Source organism: Carcharodon carcharias, chromosome 15 (assembly GCF_017639515.1).
Source record: "Carcharodon carcharias isolate sCarCar2 chromosome 15, sCarCar2.pri, whole genome shotgun sequence".
Lineage (NCBI taxonomy): Eukaryota > Metazoa > Chordata > Chondrichthyes > Lamniformes > Lamnidae > Carcharodon > Carcharodon carcharias.
In genome coordinates, this window is record NC_054481.1 from 22,646,920 (window position 1) to 22,663,933 (window position 17,014).

General features: G+C 41.1%; 1 protein-coding gene across 5 annotated transcripts in view; it reads right to left on the bottom strand.

Moving 5' to 3' along the window:
• Window positions 1–17,014, bottom strand: part of tsc2 (TSC complex subunit 2) — an 81,765-nt gene that overhangs the window by 46,300 nt on the left and 18,451 nt on the right. For all 5 annotated transcript variants that reach the window (XM_041205897.1, XM_041205896.1, XM_041205895.1 and 2 more), the window contains exons 8-19: window positions 15,968–16,093; window positions 14,954–15,027; window positions 14,667–14,793; window positions 13,485–13,628; window positions 12,164–12,301; window positions 11,294–11,397; window positions 10,836–10,917; window positions 10,186–10,341; window positions 9,636–9,755; window positions 7,625–7,747; window positions 6,485–6,591; window positions 5,156–5,306 (exon numbers count right to left, since the gene is read on the bottom strand). In XM_041205897.1, the coding sequence (XP_041061831.1) occupies window positions 5,156–5,306; window positions 6,485–6,591; window positions 7,625–7,747; window positions 9,636–9,755; window positions 10,186–10,341; window positions 10,836–10,917; window positions 11,294–11,397; window positions 12,164–12,301; window positions 13,485–13,628; window positions 14,667–14,793; window positions 14,954–15,027; window positions 15,968–16,093 (1,452 nt within the window). The remainder of the gene's footprint in view (window positions 1–5,155; window positions 5,307–6,484; window positions 6,592–7,624; window positions 7,748–9,635; window positions 9,756–10,185; window positions 10,342–10,835; window positions 10,918–11,293; window positions 11,398–12,163; window positions 12,302–13,484; window positions 13,629–14,666; window positions 14,794–14,953; window positions 15,028–15,967; window positions 16,094–17,014) is intronic.

Sequence of the window (17,014 nt, forward strand, 5' to 3'; positions counted from 1 at the left end):
AACATTCAGTACTGTATGAGCAGAAATCTCCTCCAAATAAAAATAGGGAAGACTGATGCCACTGTATTTGGTGCCTGCTCCAAACTCCATTTCCAAGCCCTGGTAACAGTCAGAGATTAAGACAGTATGCTCGCAAACATTTTTTTTTTATTCATTCACAGGATGTGGGCTTCGCTGGCTGGTCCAGCACTTATTGTCCATCCCTAGTTGCCCTTGAGAAGGTGGTGGTGACTGCCTTCTTGAACCACTGCAGTCCATGTGGTTGTAGCACCTACAGTGCTGTTAGGGAGTTCCAGGAATTTGACCCAGCAACAGTGAAGGAACGGCAACATATTTCCAAGTCAGGATGGTGGGTGATTTGGAGGGGAACTTCCAGGCGGTGGTGTTCCCATCTGCTACCCATGTCCTTCTAGATGATAGTGGTCGTGGGTTTGGAAGGTGCTGTCAAAGGAGCCTTGATGAATTCCTGCATCTCATAGGTGGTACACACAGCTGCCACTGTGCGCGGTGGTGGAGGGAGTGAATGTTTGTGGATGTGGTGCCAATCAAACGGGCTACTTTGTCCTGGAAGGTGTCCAGCTTCTTGAGTGATGTGGGAGCTGCATTCATCCAGGCAAGTGAAGAGTATTCCATCACACTCTTGACGTGCCTTGTAGATAGTAGACAGGCTTTGGGGAGTCAGGAGGCAAGTTCCTCGCCACAGGAATCCTAGCTTCTGACCTGCTCTTGTGGCCATAGGATTTATCTAGCTAGTCCAGTTCAGTTTCTGGTCAATGGTAACCCCCAGGATATTGGTAGTGGGGGGTGTTCAGTGGTGGTAATGCCTTTGAACATCAAGGGGCGATGGTTAGATTCTCTCTCGTTGGAGATGGTCATTGCCTGGCACTTGTGTGGCACGAATCCTACTTGCCACTTGTCAGCACAAGCCTGGAATTTGTCCAGGGCCTGCTTCAGTATCTGAGGAGTTGCAAATGGTGAACATTGTGAAATCATCAGCAAACATCCCCACTTCTGACCTTATGATGGGAGGTAATTGACGAAGCAGCTGAAGATGGTTGAGCCGAGGACACTTCCCTAAGGAACTCCTGCAGTAATGTCCTGGAGCTGAGGTGACTGACCTCCAACAACCACAACCATCTTCTTTTGTGCTAGGTATGACTCCAACCAATGGAGAGTTCCCCCCCTGATTTCCATTGACTCCAATTTTGCTGGGCTCCTTGATGCCACACTCAGTCAAATGCAGCCTTGATGTCGGGGCAGTCACTCTCACCTCACTTCAGGAGTTCAGCTCTTTTGTCCATGTTTGAACCAAGGCTATAATGAGGTCAGGAGCTAAGCGGCCCTGGCACAAACCAAACTGAGCGCCAGGGAGCAGGTTATTACTAAGCAAGTGCCGCTTGATAGCACTGTGGATGACCCCTTCCATTACTTTACTGATTATCGAGAGTAGACTAATGGGGCGGTAATTGGCCGGGTTGGACTTGTCCTGCTTTTTGTGTATAGGACATACCTGGGCTATTTTCCACATAGCCGGGTAGGTGCCAGTGTTGTAGCTGTACTGGAACGGCTTGGCTAGGAGCGCACTAGTCTTCAGTACTATTGCTGGAATATAGGTCAGGGCCCACAGCCTTTGCAGTATCCAGTGCCTTCAGCCATTTCTTGATATCACATGGAGTGAATTGAATTGGCTGAAGACTAGTATCTGTGATGCTGGGGGCCTCTGGAGAAGGCACTTCTGGCTGAAGATTGGAGCAAATGCTTCAGCCTTATCTTTTGCATTGATGTGCAGGGTTCCCCCATCTCTGACATTGGGGATATTTGTGGAGCATCCTCCTCCAGTGAGTTGCTTAATTGTCCACCATCATTCACAACTGGATGAGGCAGGACTGCAGAGCTTAAATCTAATCCATTGGTTGTGGGATCACTTAGCTCTGTCTATCACTTGCTGCTGATGTGGTTTGGCACGCAAGTAGTCCTGTGTTATAGCTTCACCAGGTTGTCAACTCATTTTTAGGTATGCCTGGTGCTGCTCCTGACATGCCCTCCTGCACTCTTCATTGAACCAGGGATAATCCCCTGGCTTGGTGGTTATGGTAGAGTGGGAGATATGCCAGGCCATGAGGGTACAGATTGTGTTTGAGTACAATTCTGCTGCTGCTGATGGCCCACAGCACCCCATGGTTGCCCAGTCTTGGGTTGCTAGATCTGTTCGAAATCTATCCCATTTAGCACAGTGGTAGTGCACACACCACCATGGAGGGTGTCCTCAATGTGAAGAGAGGACTTTGTCTCCACAACGAATGTGCGGTGATTACTCCTGCCGATACTGTCATGCACAGATACATCTGCGGCAGCAGGTTGGTGAGGATGAGATCAAGAGTTTTTCCCTCTTGGTTCCCTCGCCACCTGCCGCAAACCTAATCTAGCAGCTATGTCATTTAGGACTCAGCTAGCTCAGTCAGTAATGATGCTACTGAGCCACTCTTGGTGATAGACATTGAAGTCTCCTACCAGAATACATTCTGCGCCCTTGCCACCCTCCGTGTTTCATCCAAGTGGTGCTCAACATGGAGGAGCACTGATTTATCAGCTGAGGGAGGGCGGTACGTGGTAATCAGCAGGAGGTTTCCTTGTCCATGTTTGACCTGGTGCCATGAGGCTTGAGGACAGGGCAATCCCTCCCGACTTGTATACCACTGCGCTGTCGCCTCTGCTGGGTCTGTCCTACCAATGAGACAGGACACACCCAGGCGTGGTGGTGGTGGTGGCTGGGACATTATCTGTAGGATATGATTCCATGAGGATGACTACGTCAGGCTGTTGCTTGACTAGTCTGTAAGACAGGTCTCCCAATTTTGGCACTAGCCCCCAGATGTTCGTATGGAGGACTTTGCAGGGCTGAGTTTGCCATTGTAGTTTCTGGTGCCGAGGTCGATGCTGGTTGGTCAGTCCGGTTTCATTCCCTGATCACATTTCCGACTCCATGTTCATGCCATCACCAAGACCGACTATTTCCACCTCCATAACATTGCCCGGCTTTGTCGGTTTCAGCTCATCTGCTGCTGAAACCCTCATTCAGGCTTTTGTTACCTGGGGGCACTACTATTTCAACATGCTCTTGACTTAACTGTGTAAACTTGAAGTCATCCAAACTCTGCTGCCTGTGACTTAACTCACAGCAGGTCCTGTTTCCCGATTGCCCCTTTGCTCACTGACCCGCACTGGTTCCCGGTCAAGCAGCATTTTGATTTTTAAATTCTCATCCTTGTTTTCAAATTCCTCCATGGCCTCACCCTTCTATATCTGTAATCTCCTCCAGCCCCACAAACCTCCAAGATATTTACGCTCATTTAAAAATAAAAAATTCATTCATGGGATGTGGGCTTCGCTGGCTGGTCCAGCATTTATTGCCCATCCCTAGTTGCCCTTGAGAAAGTGGTGGTGAGCTGCCTTCTTGAACCGCTGCAGTCCCGTGGTGTGGTTCACCCACAGTGCACCTACATCTAATTCAGACCTCGAGTATCCCCGATTTTAATTGCTCCACTGTTGTTGCCCACGACTTCAGCTGCCTAGACACTACGCTCTGAAATACACACGCTATCCCTCTCCATCTCTCTTTCCTCCTTGAAGACATTCCTTAAAACCTACCACTTTGAGCAAGCTTTTGGTCATCTGACCTAATATCTCCTTACGTGGCTTGGTGTCATACTTTGTTTTATGATGCTCCTGTGAAGCATCCTGAGACTTATCATTATATTTTTCATTACATTCCTCAGGGTAGTGTCCTAGGCTCAACCATCTTGGACTGCTTCATCAATGACCTTCCTTCCATCATAAGGTCAGAAGTGGGGATGTTCGCTAACGATTGCACAATGTTCAGCACCATTCGCGACTCCTCAGATACTGAAGCAGTCCGTGTCCAAATGCAACAGGCCTGGACAATATCCAGGCTTGGGCTGACAAGTGGCAAGTAACATTCGCGCCACAGACGTGCCAGGCAATGACCACCTCCAGCAAGAGAAAATCCAACCATTGTCCCTTGATGTTCAACGGCATTACCATCACTGAATCCCCCACTGTCAACATCCTGGGGGTTACCATTGGCCAGAAAGTGAACTGGTCTAGTTATTAAATACTATGGCTACAACAGCAGGTCAGAGGCTAGGAATTGTGTGACAAGTAACTCACCTCCTGACTCCCCAAAGCCTGTTCACCATCTACAAGGCACAAGTCAGATGTGGTGGAATACTCCCCACAACATTCAAGAAGCTGGACACCATCCAAGACAAAGCAGCCCACTTTATTGGCACCACATCCACAAACATTCACTCCCTCCACCACCGATGCACAGTAGCAGCAGTGTGTACCACCTCCAAGAAGTAATCAGAAATTCACCAAGGCTCTTTAGACAGCACCTTCCAAGCCCACGACCACTACCACATAGAAGAACAAGGGCAGCAGATGGATGGGAACACCACTACCTGGAGGTTCCCCTCCAAGTCACCCACCATCCTGACTTAGAAATATATCGCCGTTCCTTCACTGTCGCTGGGTCAAAATCCTGGAATTCCCTTCCTAACAGCACTGCAGGTGTACCTACACCACATGGACAGCAGTGGTTCAAGAAGGCAGCTCACCACCACCTTCTCAAGGGCAGCAAGGGATGGGCAATAAATGCTGGGCCAGCCAGTGAAGCCCACATCCCGTGAATGTATTTTTAAAAAGTTAAAGGCACCATATAAATATAAGTTGTTGTTGTATCGTAGCATCCCAGCCTAGGCAGCTCATCTCAATTAAGAGCTTTGAAAAAGAGGCAAATAATTCTCTACTTGGAGTTCAGGATTGAGGTCTATAAGAGTGAGCAAATTTAAAAAGTGCCTGTATGTTCTGTGGGAAACAATGGTTACAAGCAGCATGGAAATGTTGTAACATGGAATGAAAGCTCTCAGGTGAACACTGGATAGATTTCACTCAGTTTATCATTTGGAAGAGTGGAAGGAGGAGGAAAAAGAGAGACACTTTGGCAAACACCTGCTCAGGAAAAATTAGGTAGAGTCTTTAATCACAGCAATTGTACATGGTCTGTAGAAGGATACAAAAAGGTCTTTTTTCCATTTCACATATTCATGATTTGGCATGTAGCCTTTTTACTTACATGTTCAAGACACTGGAGAAGTGCGCCAAAAGCGAGTGAGAAAGGTAAATAACCCATGCGAATGGTGGTACTCTGAGCTGCTGCAGGGCTTCCCGCTGGTGGAGAAACTGTACCTTGTACTTTCTTCTCAGAGCTTCTCTTCTCAGACTCACTACAACAAAATTTACCACAAAAGCAAATGTTGGAAATTTTAAAAGAAATGAAGTACAGTTCCCACATGCTAGAAGACTGCTTGATCAAGTCCAGTGGCCATGTCAAGGTACACCAAGGTTCCTTGCTCATTACAAGTATCTGGAGGTATTAATCTCAAATGTCTAGAAAAAGTTACATTCATGTCAACTCTCATGTTAAGAGCCAAGTTCAAGCAGTTAAGGCACAAACGTGAAATTTTATCTCGTGTCTAGCACAGGCAAAGATTATCCAATTAATTCAGTGAAATGTTCATATCCTATGTCACGTGACCTGGGGCTGCCCACGGAACCAGGAACTTTATTTCCCCAAAAGGCTGCAGATGCTGGATCAATTGAAACTTTCAAGACCAAGATCAATAGATTTTTGTTAGGTAGAAGCACCCAGGGCATAAGGCAAAACCAAGTACATAGCGTTAAGGCAGAAATCAACCACAATCTAACAGAATTGTGCAACAGGTTCGAAGAGTTGAATGATCTATTCCTGTCCCTATGGGCTGTATTTTACAGTGCGAGAATAAGGAAATTCAGCCAGAAACTGGCATGACCGGAACCAGCCCACCCCAAGTCTGTAACATGCTGTGGACAGGCTAAACTGGTTGAGTGTGGGACTTCCGCCCCTAACCCCTCCAGCCAAAGCTCAGTAGCGGGCACTGTGGGGACTACAGGAAAGATCGAAAACGATCATGGAAACCCCAGAAAGGGAGGGATCTGAGGGAGGGGTTAGGGGGCCAGGTTTTGGAGGGTAGATAGTGTGGAAAAGAGTTGGGGGTGGGGGTGACATCTTGAGGGGTGCCCCGATCAGCGGACACTCCTGAATGAGGCACCTCCCCTTCCTTCCTGCCCCTTTTCATCTTGACCTTAAAAAAACAGCCTGCCCAATCCTGCTGTATTTTGCCATAAGCAGTGTAGTATTCAGGAAGCTTAATTGATCTTTAATTATTTATTTGCATATGGCAAACCCACCTAGCATACTATGGGAGTCAGCTCAGGGGTGGACTGACATATTTTATGTGCCCCCTGCCAAAAACACACTCGGCAAAGGCACACAAAATCCAGCCCTACATTCTGATGTCCGTGCCACAAACCCTGAAAGGATGGATTGAATGAAGGAGAAAAAAAGAGAGCAAAAAATGTCTACCTGCTTCCACAGAGACAATATGGGCTGAATCTCACAATCCTGTCCTTATTTGGCACTCCAATGCGAAAGAGAGAGTCAACTCGAAGATGCAGAAAGAAATTGAATACCTGCAAAAATAACTGTGTGTTAGTTACCGTAACAATTACTGCTCTATATTCATTGTTATTCTGTGGTTGGCTTTTCTATGAAACTGAAAATGGTGGGCCCTTGATCTAGATTTTGAGCGAATTATTCAACTTTCCCCCAAAAACATAATATACTTACTGGATGCAAAGCTATAGTTAGAAGATGTAGACACTTTCCAGGATGTGCATTGTTTTTCAACCCCAATTTCAGATCTCTAACTCAAACAGTTATGGTCTATAAAAAAATGAATTTCAGCTCACTTAATGAATTTACTTTGAGATATTCAAATTCAAGGCTTCAATCCTAAATGACGGGTATATTAGCAACTGTTTTTAAAAAGTTGTGAACTGCACTGTCACTGTGCTCAGCTGTGTTCCATGAGAATTACATGATTTTATCCTCTTGAAGAGAGGGAGAAGAACACTACAATGTTCAAGGAGCAGACTCAAAGTTGGAAACAAGCTTTTCACTAAGCAATGCACCAATCGTAATGGCCACTTTTAGAACTGAACACAAGGTACATACGCTAGTTATGCCAACTTCAGTATACTGTGGACATTAGCTGGAAGATCAGATTAAAATGGGATCATTTATAAGTATCTCAGAATGCACACAGCTTTGTTTATAATGTCACTTCTCTTCAGAAAATCTCCAAGACAGATGCATTCACAGAATCAAACACAGCTTGCTAAATTTTGTCTAATAAATATCTAATAAACAGCAATATCGAACTCCGGTTGCTGCTATGGACATTTCAGTCTTTTGCCACTATAATATTATAACCAAGAGTCTTGGAACGCCACACTTTACTGAAATACTGAACAGGTTTACATAACAAAATAAGTTTGAAGACAGAAATTCTCTTCTAAATTAATTTACAGAATTTAGTTAGAAACTCAATACAAAGATAATTCATATTTTTAACCAACATATAAAATTGAGCATACCGCGGGTTATGGTTGGAACTGCAAGTTGGTACTATAACAGTGAGATGAATTCTCTGGTCCCACCTACCTTTAGGCGTATACTGCTTGCGATGGAAGATGTGTACATTTGCTGGTAGTGGGACTGTATGTGACTTATCAAAAGCTCATAAACCCGACTTGCGTGACTGGCAGGTAAACTGTATAATTTGGTCTGGCAAGAAAAATGTGTTAACATTTTCAGCATGAACTGTCAAAATTAATTTAAATTGTAGATGTACTGTTGTACTGCACTGTGGAAGTACTGCACTGTCAAAGGTGCCAACTATCAGGTGAGATGTTTAATGCCTGCCCTGCCAGGGAGAAGAAACAGATTCCACTGTTGGAAGAGGCATAGGTAGGTTTTCCCCCAATATCCTGACCAACATGCATCACCCAACCAATGGACTAAAATAGATGATGTGATAATTTATCTTATTGCTGTTTGAGGCACTTTCAGGGTACAAAATGGTTGCTATGTTTCCTACATTACAACAGTGACTACATTTCTAAAGTACTTCATTGGCTGTAAACCAGTTTGGGATGTCCAAAAGTCACGAAAGGCATTATATAAAAACAAGCTCTTTCTTTGCTCCCCATGGGTTTAGGCAGTTACATATTTCAATCTGGACAGTAGGTAAGGAGGAGGGGAGACTGAACAGCCCAGTTACTCAGCACGGTATTTATTCACTTCAGGGATGAGAGTTTGAATCCAGCCCGGACTAATAAGATGAACATGCCCTCTCTTTGATAGCTGCAAGTATACTCTGGAAGGAGAGCTTGAGCTTGTCAACAGGGCCAACATTTTCTACTTACACCGATACCACAAAAGTGGCTGAGGTGGGGAATGAAAAAACAGTGAAGAAATATGAATTAAGAAGCACAGTTGTGACAAGCTAGAGGATTCTGTATATAATCTATGAATATGGCAATTCCTCAAATCCCCATTACATCCTTCCTAGATAAGAACTAAAACCCATCTCTTCGCCCCATCCCTCCATAATAAATTCAATTTAATAAGAACATTTGAAAACAATAAATAATCACACTTTAATAATTCTAGTGCTTATCAACTCCATTACTATCTCCCTCCACCTTGGCTCTCTTCAAGCAAATCATTGGAATTGCTTGCTGTGCGGAATACAATTTAAAACTACCAGATTTTGCCGTCTGATGCATCAAAGATGGATCTGCTGTAGAAAATATTTAGTATATTGTGTCTTAGTAAAACACTACTTATGATTACCCCACTTAATTGTCCCCAGTCCAGACCACGCTTTCAATTCTGGAGTGCAGAATAAGCTTCAAGAGGGTGGGGGTGAGGTTATATTTCAAATAAGCATCTGTTTCCCATCTGCATGAAGCAGCTTTGCTTCATAACTTGCACAAATGAGGAGTCCAATGACCACTTCTTTGTAATAGCAGGTTTTTTGGAATATGGCTTGGCCAGTGTTTTGAATTTCTCTCAAAGTTCAATGTAAAGAGAATGCATCGTTCACCCTACTAAAAACAAAGATATTTGCTGTATTGACTGTATCACTGAATTTATAATGATCATAGTTTCAGAGGATATAGAAACGAGAAAGCCAATTAATTTGTAATGAAGAGCTCATAACCCTTGAGGAAGGTGCCACCTGCTGGTTGTGAAAGCCCAACTAACAGCAATGCTCAACATGATGCATTTCATCTCTAGTTGAAAGCAAACATTTAAAGTTTAAACTTTTGTACTAAGTTAGAAAGTTAAAAGTGGAACAGTAAAGTGAAGCTTAATTAGGATATCAGAATATTAAGTGTATAAACAAATTCTGCTCAAGAAATTGCACAACCTGGGTTGTCGTGCAATCTTGTGATGCATATTTCCAGCGTGTGCCACGAACACTGAAGAGAAATTTTAACCCCCATCAGTTTCCTACTTCATTGATTAGTCATCACCAAAGGTATATTGCCATTTTAAAATGGTGATCTATCTAATATATTTGCCTTTTAACTTAACTTTGAAGCTGGCAGATGACAAAACTGCACATTTCAAAAAAACAAGCTCCAATGGAAGATTTATGTTCAACCTGCAGAATCTCTAGAAGACCCAAGACAGCTGTCTTTACATCTTCCAGCGCAGATTCATACAAAAAGTCACTTTCCACAGCTTCCACAACAAGTGGATCAATGAGTGGTCGATTCACAACCTTTAAAAAAAGAGACACATTTTAATAAACAGAGACACACACACAAAAAAATGATACAATATTAAAAACAAATTTAAAAACCTAAAAAGGTTACAATTTCCCCCCAAGTTTATCAACACATGCTTGATGATTTGGTTTTAATATAACTGATCAAAGCTACGTTATCAAATTTAATTGCACTTCAAGAGATGCAATGTCGATGGAACAAATTCTTGTGATACACACAAATGTTGAGTGGTAAATAAATGAAACACCATATAACAGGCCTGCACCATGCACCATTTTATTTTAGAAACAATTTTTAAAATTTCAAAGCAGTGGCAGGGGATGCGTTACGGTCAATCAAACTTAAAACTAAATGGGGCTTCATTAATAAAAAGAATCTCACTGTATTGATATTATCTTTATTTAGTATTCACTCTACCAATACCTTTTCTATAATGTCCAAGAGATTATTAAATTGAGGGGTATTGCAGTCTTCTGCTAAGTCCACCAGTAGCTGTGAGGCCAACCTCCGTACCATATGATCTTTATCCTCCGCAATGTGCCCTAGCTGAGGGATCACTATAGCTTCAATCAATTCCTCCTATAAAAAAAGGACAGCACTTGCCTTGAATTATCAAGTAACATCACAAAAAACTGTACATTTTCAACATTTTTCTTTTACATTCTTCTAGAAAACACCCAAGTTTAAACTCAATTTATGACATTTGTAGCTCAAAGTTCCCCTTTCTCAAATTTAAATGATATAATGGCTAATTAAAGCAAAGCAGATACTTTATTGGAAAATTATTATGGTGGTCATTGGGCAAGGGGCAACTCATTTCCAGGGCTCCACTGATGCAAGAGAAGGTAGCATTGTACAGTCTGGATTGTTTTCATGCTCTCAACCCACTGCAGGGAAGTTTATGGCTGCCACTCGGAATTTCCCATGGTAACATATCGCTACAGAATTGGAATTTTAAATGCAAAGTTCAGCAGTATCAAGTTATCTACCACTTTGTGGCACACCACCTTAAAACACTGCCATACAAAACTACTGCCACTTCCTAACATTTACCCTTCAGGCTTTGCACTTACTTCGTACAGCTGTCGATTGATGCTCAAAACAAATGACAAGACATCAAGGGTTTTCTTGCGAATGGTGCTACGATTCTCATTCCTGTAGGCATAAGACAACATTGGGCCTAGTATGTGCTTAATACGCTTAAGCATTTCACACAAATACAAGCTGTAGTTATATACTTCTATTAATGTAGGAAAACATCACCCCAAGAAACGTCACAGAAATGCAAAGGGGAAACAAAACCTAAACAGAAGTTAACCACACACCAATACAGAACATAAAGGACCGTATCACTCAAGATGTATTACAATTATGAAGGGTTGCATCCTCAGGGTTAACTGGTCTATTTTAGATACCATACATTTTCAGCATTTCCCTCATTAACCTCAATTAAACTAAAGTAGTCCCACAAAAACTATTACTAGATAAATTCTGGGCATGGCTAATTCAATTAATGAATGTAACTTCTTACCTGAAAAACTTCTCCATTAGTTTCTGCAGATTCTGAATCCAGCAGTGTTTCGCAGGGTGAATAGACTGAGCACGGTAGGACACAAGTGTAAGGACAGAGACCTCCTAAAATATTTAAGCCAAAAATATACAAAACATTAACATATGCCAGTATTTACTCTTTATCACAAGAAAAATAAGTATTTGGTTCTAGTACCTACTATGTTCAATCCCTGATCTTACACGATTCAAACAATTCAGAGCAGAAAGTCATTCTGTCATTCATCAGCAGGCAACTGAACCGTGGGACCTAGATAATGGCTTCAGCTTGGTTTTCCTTCTATTTCAAATACCCACACAGTGCACGTTTACTCCTGCAATAACATAGCGGCGAATGATCCTTGGAGGCTGAGACAGGGGAAATTCTAATGGAGATTAAGGAATTGGTAGAGACCTTAAACAAATATGTTGTATCTGTCTTCACAGTAGAAGGCACAAAAAAGATAGCAAAACTAGTGAGGAACTAATGAGAGGAAAGAACTTAAAGAAATTAATATAACTAGAGGAAAAGTACTATAGGAAGTAATGAGACTAAAAGCTGACATTTCCCCTGGACCTGATGGTTACATCCTTGTGTTCTAAAAGAGGTGGCTGCAGTGAAAGTGGATGCATTGGTTGCAAAGACAATGATCGCCCATGACCTTGCAGAATGGGGGACAGCAGGGTCTAGGGGCATTAGGACTGACTCCTGCTCCTATTTTTTTTATGCACACTGATTTATACGTAATTTGCAACAGTTTGTTATCTGTCTGGACTTTGTTAGCTTTAACATTCTTCACCTTGATGAACTGCGATTTCACCAATAAAAATTAAAGCAATTTTCAAATCTTACCGGTCTCTTATCAGAACATTTTTCAATCAGCATGAATAATCGCTCCTGAGGACCATGATAGTCATTCTGCTCATACAACTCCTCTATAGTGGTTAGCAGCTCATGTACAATAATTGACAGCTCATGACTATCCAGTGTCTAAAATACAATTAGGACAAGAAAAGGTGACTGATACATGAATGAGATATTCAATGACAACATCAAGGTACAAGATTTGCAGACAAGTTATCTGAATTGATTCCAAAGTGGAGAAGTTATAACAAGACTTTTAGAAGTTAGAAAGGTTTTTCATAAAAGGACCTGCATTCACTGTCAATAGCGAGTGAATCTCTAAAATCAAACAACACAGGATGGGTGCTTTTTCTTTTAAATACATTTCAATTCTCAGGTACAAGGCATCCATTTCTAGTTTCCTGGAGATGGTGGGCCCACCTCAGAGGGTTACTAAGAGTCAATCATGTTGATATGGGACTGGAGTCACATACAGGCCAAACTGCACAAGGATAGACAGTTTCCTTCCAGGCGGGAGATTGATGAATGTTAATTACAATAATCCAGCAGTTTCATGGTCAGTTTTTAAAAATTGTTGCAAGTTTTTTATTTCCATATTTTTTCTTTTAACTGAATTCCAAATTCTCAAAATGCCAGGATGGGATTTGAACTCGCCTTCACTGATTACTTGTCCAGTGATTTAACCACAACACTCAGTGCCTGTGCTTAATGAAATTTTAGCACTTGAGTTTTACAGCTTCCACTTTTCAGGTATTAATGAAAAAAAAGACGGAGATTGGGAGAGTTTTTAAAAAAAATAAATTACGATCTGGAATGCAGGGCAGTGTAAAAAGATTCAATAGTAACACAAACTTGAAAAGGAAAAAAAATGCAAGGCTATGAAGAGTAGGGAGTGTGGGAGTTGTTGATATCTCTTTTAAAGTGTTGGTACAGGCATGATGAGCAGAATAGTTTCCTTCTATGCTGTGACATTCTAAATAAATTAATCACAACCTCACTGTAAAGTGAGACTTCAAATCCAATATACCCTTCAGCATCACAAATGTGTCAGAATTTCATTACATCTCACTGGTTGATTGTTTAGAAACCTTTACAATGGGAATAAAATTGAACACCGCATGGCAGCTGGCAGCCAATAACTGATTACCAGCTTGTACTGAAATCCACTCCACTTGTCTGAAGTGAAAAATTTTTTTCTCCCCACAGAATTTTGACTTACGTGCAATGCAACCAAATATGTACTTTGGATAGAGAGCAGGCAATTAGAAGACCAGCATGAAAGACAAACTTTAAAATTCAACAAACTCACCTGGATTTGCTGAAGTAATCTTTCAATAATATCCAAAAGTTGTTCCCAGGTAACTACCTGCAACTCTTTTCCATACTTTTTGATCAATCTAGTGATAGACAGGACAATTTCATAGGACACTACTGCATTGGCACTTGTCATAGCCTGAAAAAAAAATAACCATTTGCACAGTGTCTGTCAATTGATTTATTTTTATATAAATTCCAACGTGAGCTGACTGTCTAATAATGATCCAGTCAGACAGCCTAATAGTACACAAAATACTCAGTCTCTAATATAACTGAGTATCCAACATTGGTAGATTTACTGACCATGGTAACAGCCTCTAGATTGGCTAATATTTTCCCAAGTTATTGCTAATGTTGTTTGTGTTACTCAGTGATTAATATTGTCAGCATTACTGAGTAATATTAACTGAGTTAATGAGTGGCCAATACTGACTAGTTTCGTGTGTAATATTGGCTGAGTTTCGAAGACTGACTGAAAATTATCGGGTGTCTAACATTAACCATGGGTCACTGATTAGTATTCAGTAATGACCATACATTAAAAAGAAGGTCCAATACTGATTGTGAATTTGTGTTTAGCAGTTACAGTGCCTAATATTGATAGTGAATTTCTACATGTTGAATTTGGACTCGACTGCTTCTCTGAAATTGATTGATCGTTTAATATTGACAGCTAGCAAGTACTGAGTGCTCAACATATTGACTGGCTGAATGAGGGCTTAATATTGTTCGCAGATTACTGAATGTTTAATACTGAGTAAGTACTGAGTGTCGAGTATTGACTGAGTTACTGCGTACAGTCAAATTTGGACAAGTAAAAGAAAAGCAAATGCTTGAGATAACACTTCCGCCTAAAGAGACAAACCAGATGTATTTCAGGTGACAGAACTGGCCTATGACCAGATCTGGGCAAGACAAATGATTAGCAGAAATAAACTTGTTGAGTTTAACTGTGGTTTCTTATTTCCAACAGTGCTAATGTTTTAACACACAGAAGGCAAACTGAATATGGATCCCTATATTAATGTTTCTTTCATGTCGGTTATCAGAAAGGATTTACACTAAACCTCAAAGAAATAAAGTTTGCAATATAAACAAATAACTTCTGCCAAAAAGAAAAGTCCTGGTTTAGAATCATAAATTACTTCCTGGTTAAAAGATTACCCAGTTTTACCTTATAAAAAGAGGGTAAAACAGATGTTGGGGTACTCTTCAGGGTAAAGAGACGATGTGCACCCCAGAGAGCCATTCCAACAAAGAATACTGCACCTCTCAACAAAGCCGCATCATCCGTATGCACTCTAACATCAGGATAACAAAGTTAGATACATCAAAATTATTATTTGCAGGAGGTTTGTTTTAAGTAAAAATCGTGTGCAAGTATTTTAGTATCTATATCAAACAACTTAGCAAAAATATTAAATTACTGAAATATTTAAAACAATAAAAATATAGCCATACTTATCCTCCATAATGCGACACATTGTATAAATTGCACTGTGCCCCAGATGCGTTCCCAAAACTTTGCGCATCAGCTGGAAAAGAAAATCCCATTAAACACTTAGTTCAAGGTCAAAGTCCTTGCAACGAGTGCAGATTACACTGGGGTGCAGATCAAATAAATGTCAACAGCTATCAATACTTAGTCAAAGATTTCATCTACCCATTATTTTTCTTTTTAAAATATATTTATTTACAGGGCCCCAGTTTCCTTGCAACCTCTCTACCAACCTTTTATTTACATGATAGGACAGAGTTCACATTGGACGAGGGAATCTCTCATGGAGATACGTGTTTGATGTTCAATGGCAATATCAACAGGAACAAGCATCTGAGAAATTGTAAGTTCACCCGGTACAAGTAACTCTTACCCCTCACTCCAATCTCAACTAAAGCCATTTGTCAATTCCTAAAGATTGGTTGCAGAATCACACTAAATTCCAAAACATCACCCTGTAAATATGAAGAATTTGGGGAAACAAACATGCTAATTTGATCGACAGGAATGTGCTTGCCTATAAAGCCACCTGTTGCTTTAAAGAAGAAAGTATCCTCCAATGCTAAAGACAAGGAGGTTCTGATGCATAATAAACATAAGTTTAAACCACTGCACAGCCAAAGGTTGCTAAAAGATTAAATTCCTCCATTTTAAAAACAGCCACAGTTAATTCTGAACTAAGAGGGGATAATTAATGAGCCTTTCTTTAAAAAAAAGTTTACTACTGCCGTGTTACTCCAATAAAATTTTTTAAATGTGTCAAAGCTCCAAGCATCTACATTGGGTTCTTGCGGTTAATTTTACTAACGAAGAATTTTAAGCTTTGGATACACCACTTATACTTACCAAACATTTACCTGTTGCAAAGCTGGGCTCTCGGCAAACTTCCTAGCAAAGTCAATCTAATTTTGAAAGTGATTCAAAAATCACGTTCCCAATATCCACATTTGCATTGTCACAAGAGTGCAAAATCATACCTTCCAACAGGACTCACAGAATTCCTTGACGTTAACTGTGCGGCAAAGTGTAATGATAAATCCTGGGAGAGACTCAGAGGGCAAAGAGTTATAACAAACAACGGCATCCAGGACTTGCAGGGAGACCTGAATGAAAAGATTTTCCACGTTAAAATGCATTAACTACCCATTTCAGAGCACAAAACATCTCCTGGTCCTAAAAACACACTCCTGAACAATAGGGTCACAGGATCTACAGCACCAATGCAAAGTGACAACCTAAGCAAATAATTTTTCAGCTCTTCACACATATGCACGAATGAAGAATGAAGAGGAAAGCAAAATGTAAGGTTGAGATAAAAGGGCTATCAGAATCACTACTTGTGCTCAACTCACACTTCCCAATACTTTCAAACAATGCCTTGAGAACTCGTCAAAAATAAAATAATCAAATCTTTGGAACATGTACCTTGAGCAGATTTGTTTCAAGCCCTTACAGCCTGACAACCTCTCCAATATGATACAAAATTCAAAACATCTTGAAATTGTTTTTACTACTTTTCAGCCAAACTTCAAGTTCAAAGATTCAGCAATTGAGGCTATCATTTCCCACTGTTGTTTAGCCAACGGATTTTCAAATAGATTGTGGACTGGGCAAGCATAATACAACCAAGTAATTCCGAAGGCTATTTACTAAAATAAACACACATGTAGTATGAGGACTGTAGTAGTAATATCAATGGACTAGTAATTCAGAGATCCGGGCTAATGCTCCGGGAACATGGGTTCAAATCCCACCATGGCAGCCGGTGGAATATCAATTCAATCAATAAATCTGGAATAAAAAGCCAGTCTCAGTACTGGTGAACCCATCTGGTTCACTAATGTCCTTTAGGGAAGGAAATCTGCCACATCCTCACCCGGTCTGGTCTACGTGTGATTCCAGGCCTACAGTAATGTGGTTGACTCTTAACTGTCCTCTGCAATGGCCTGCCAAGATAATCAGTTCAAGGGCAATTAGGGATGAACAACAAACACAGGCCTTGCGTACATACGTACATATTAGGA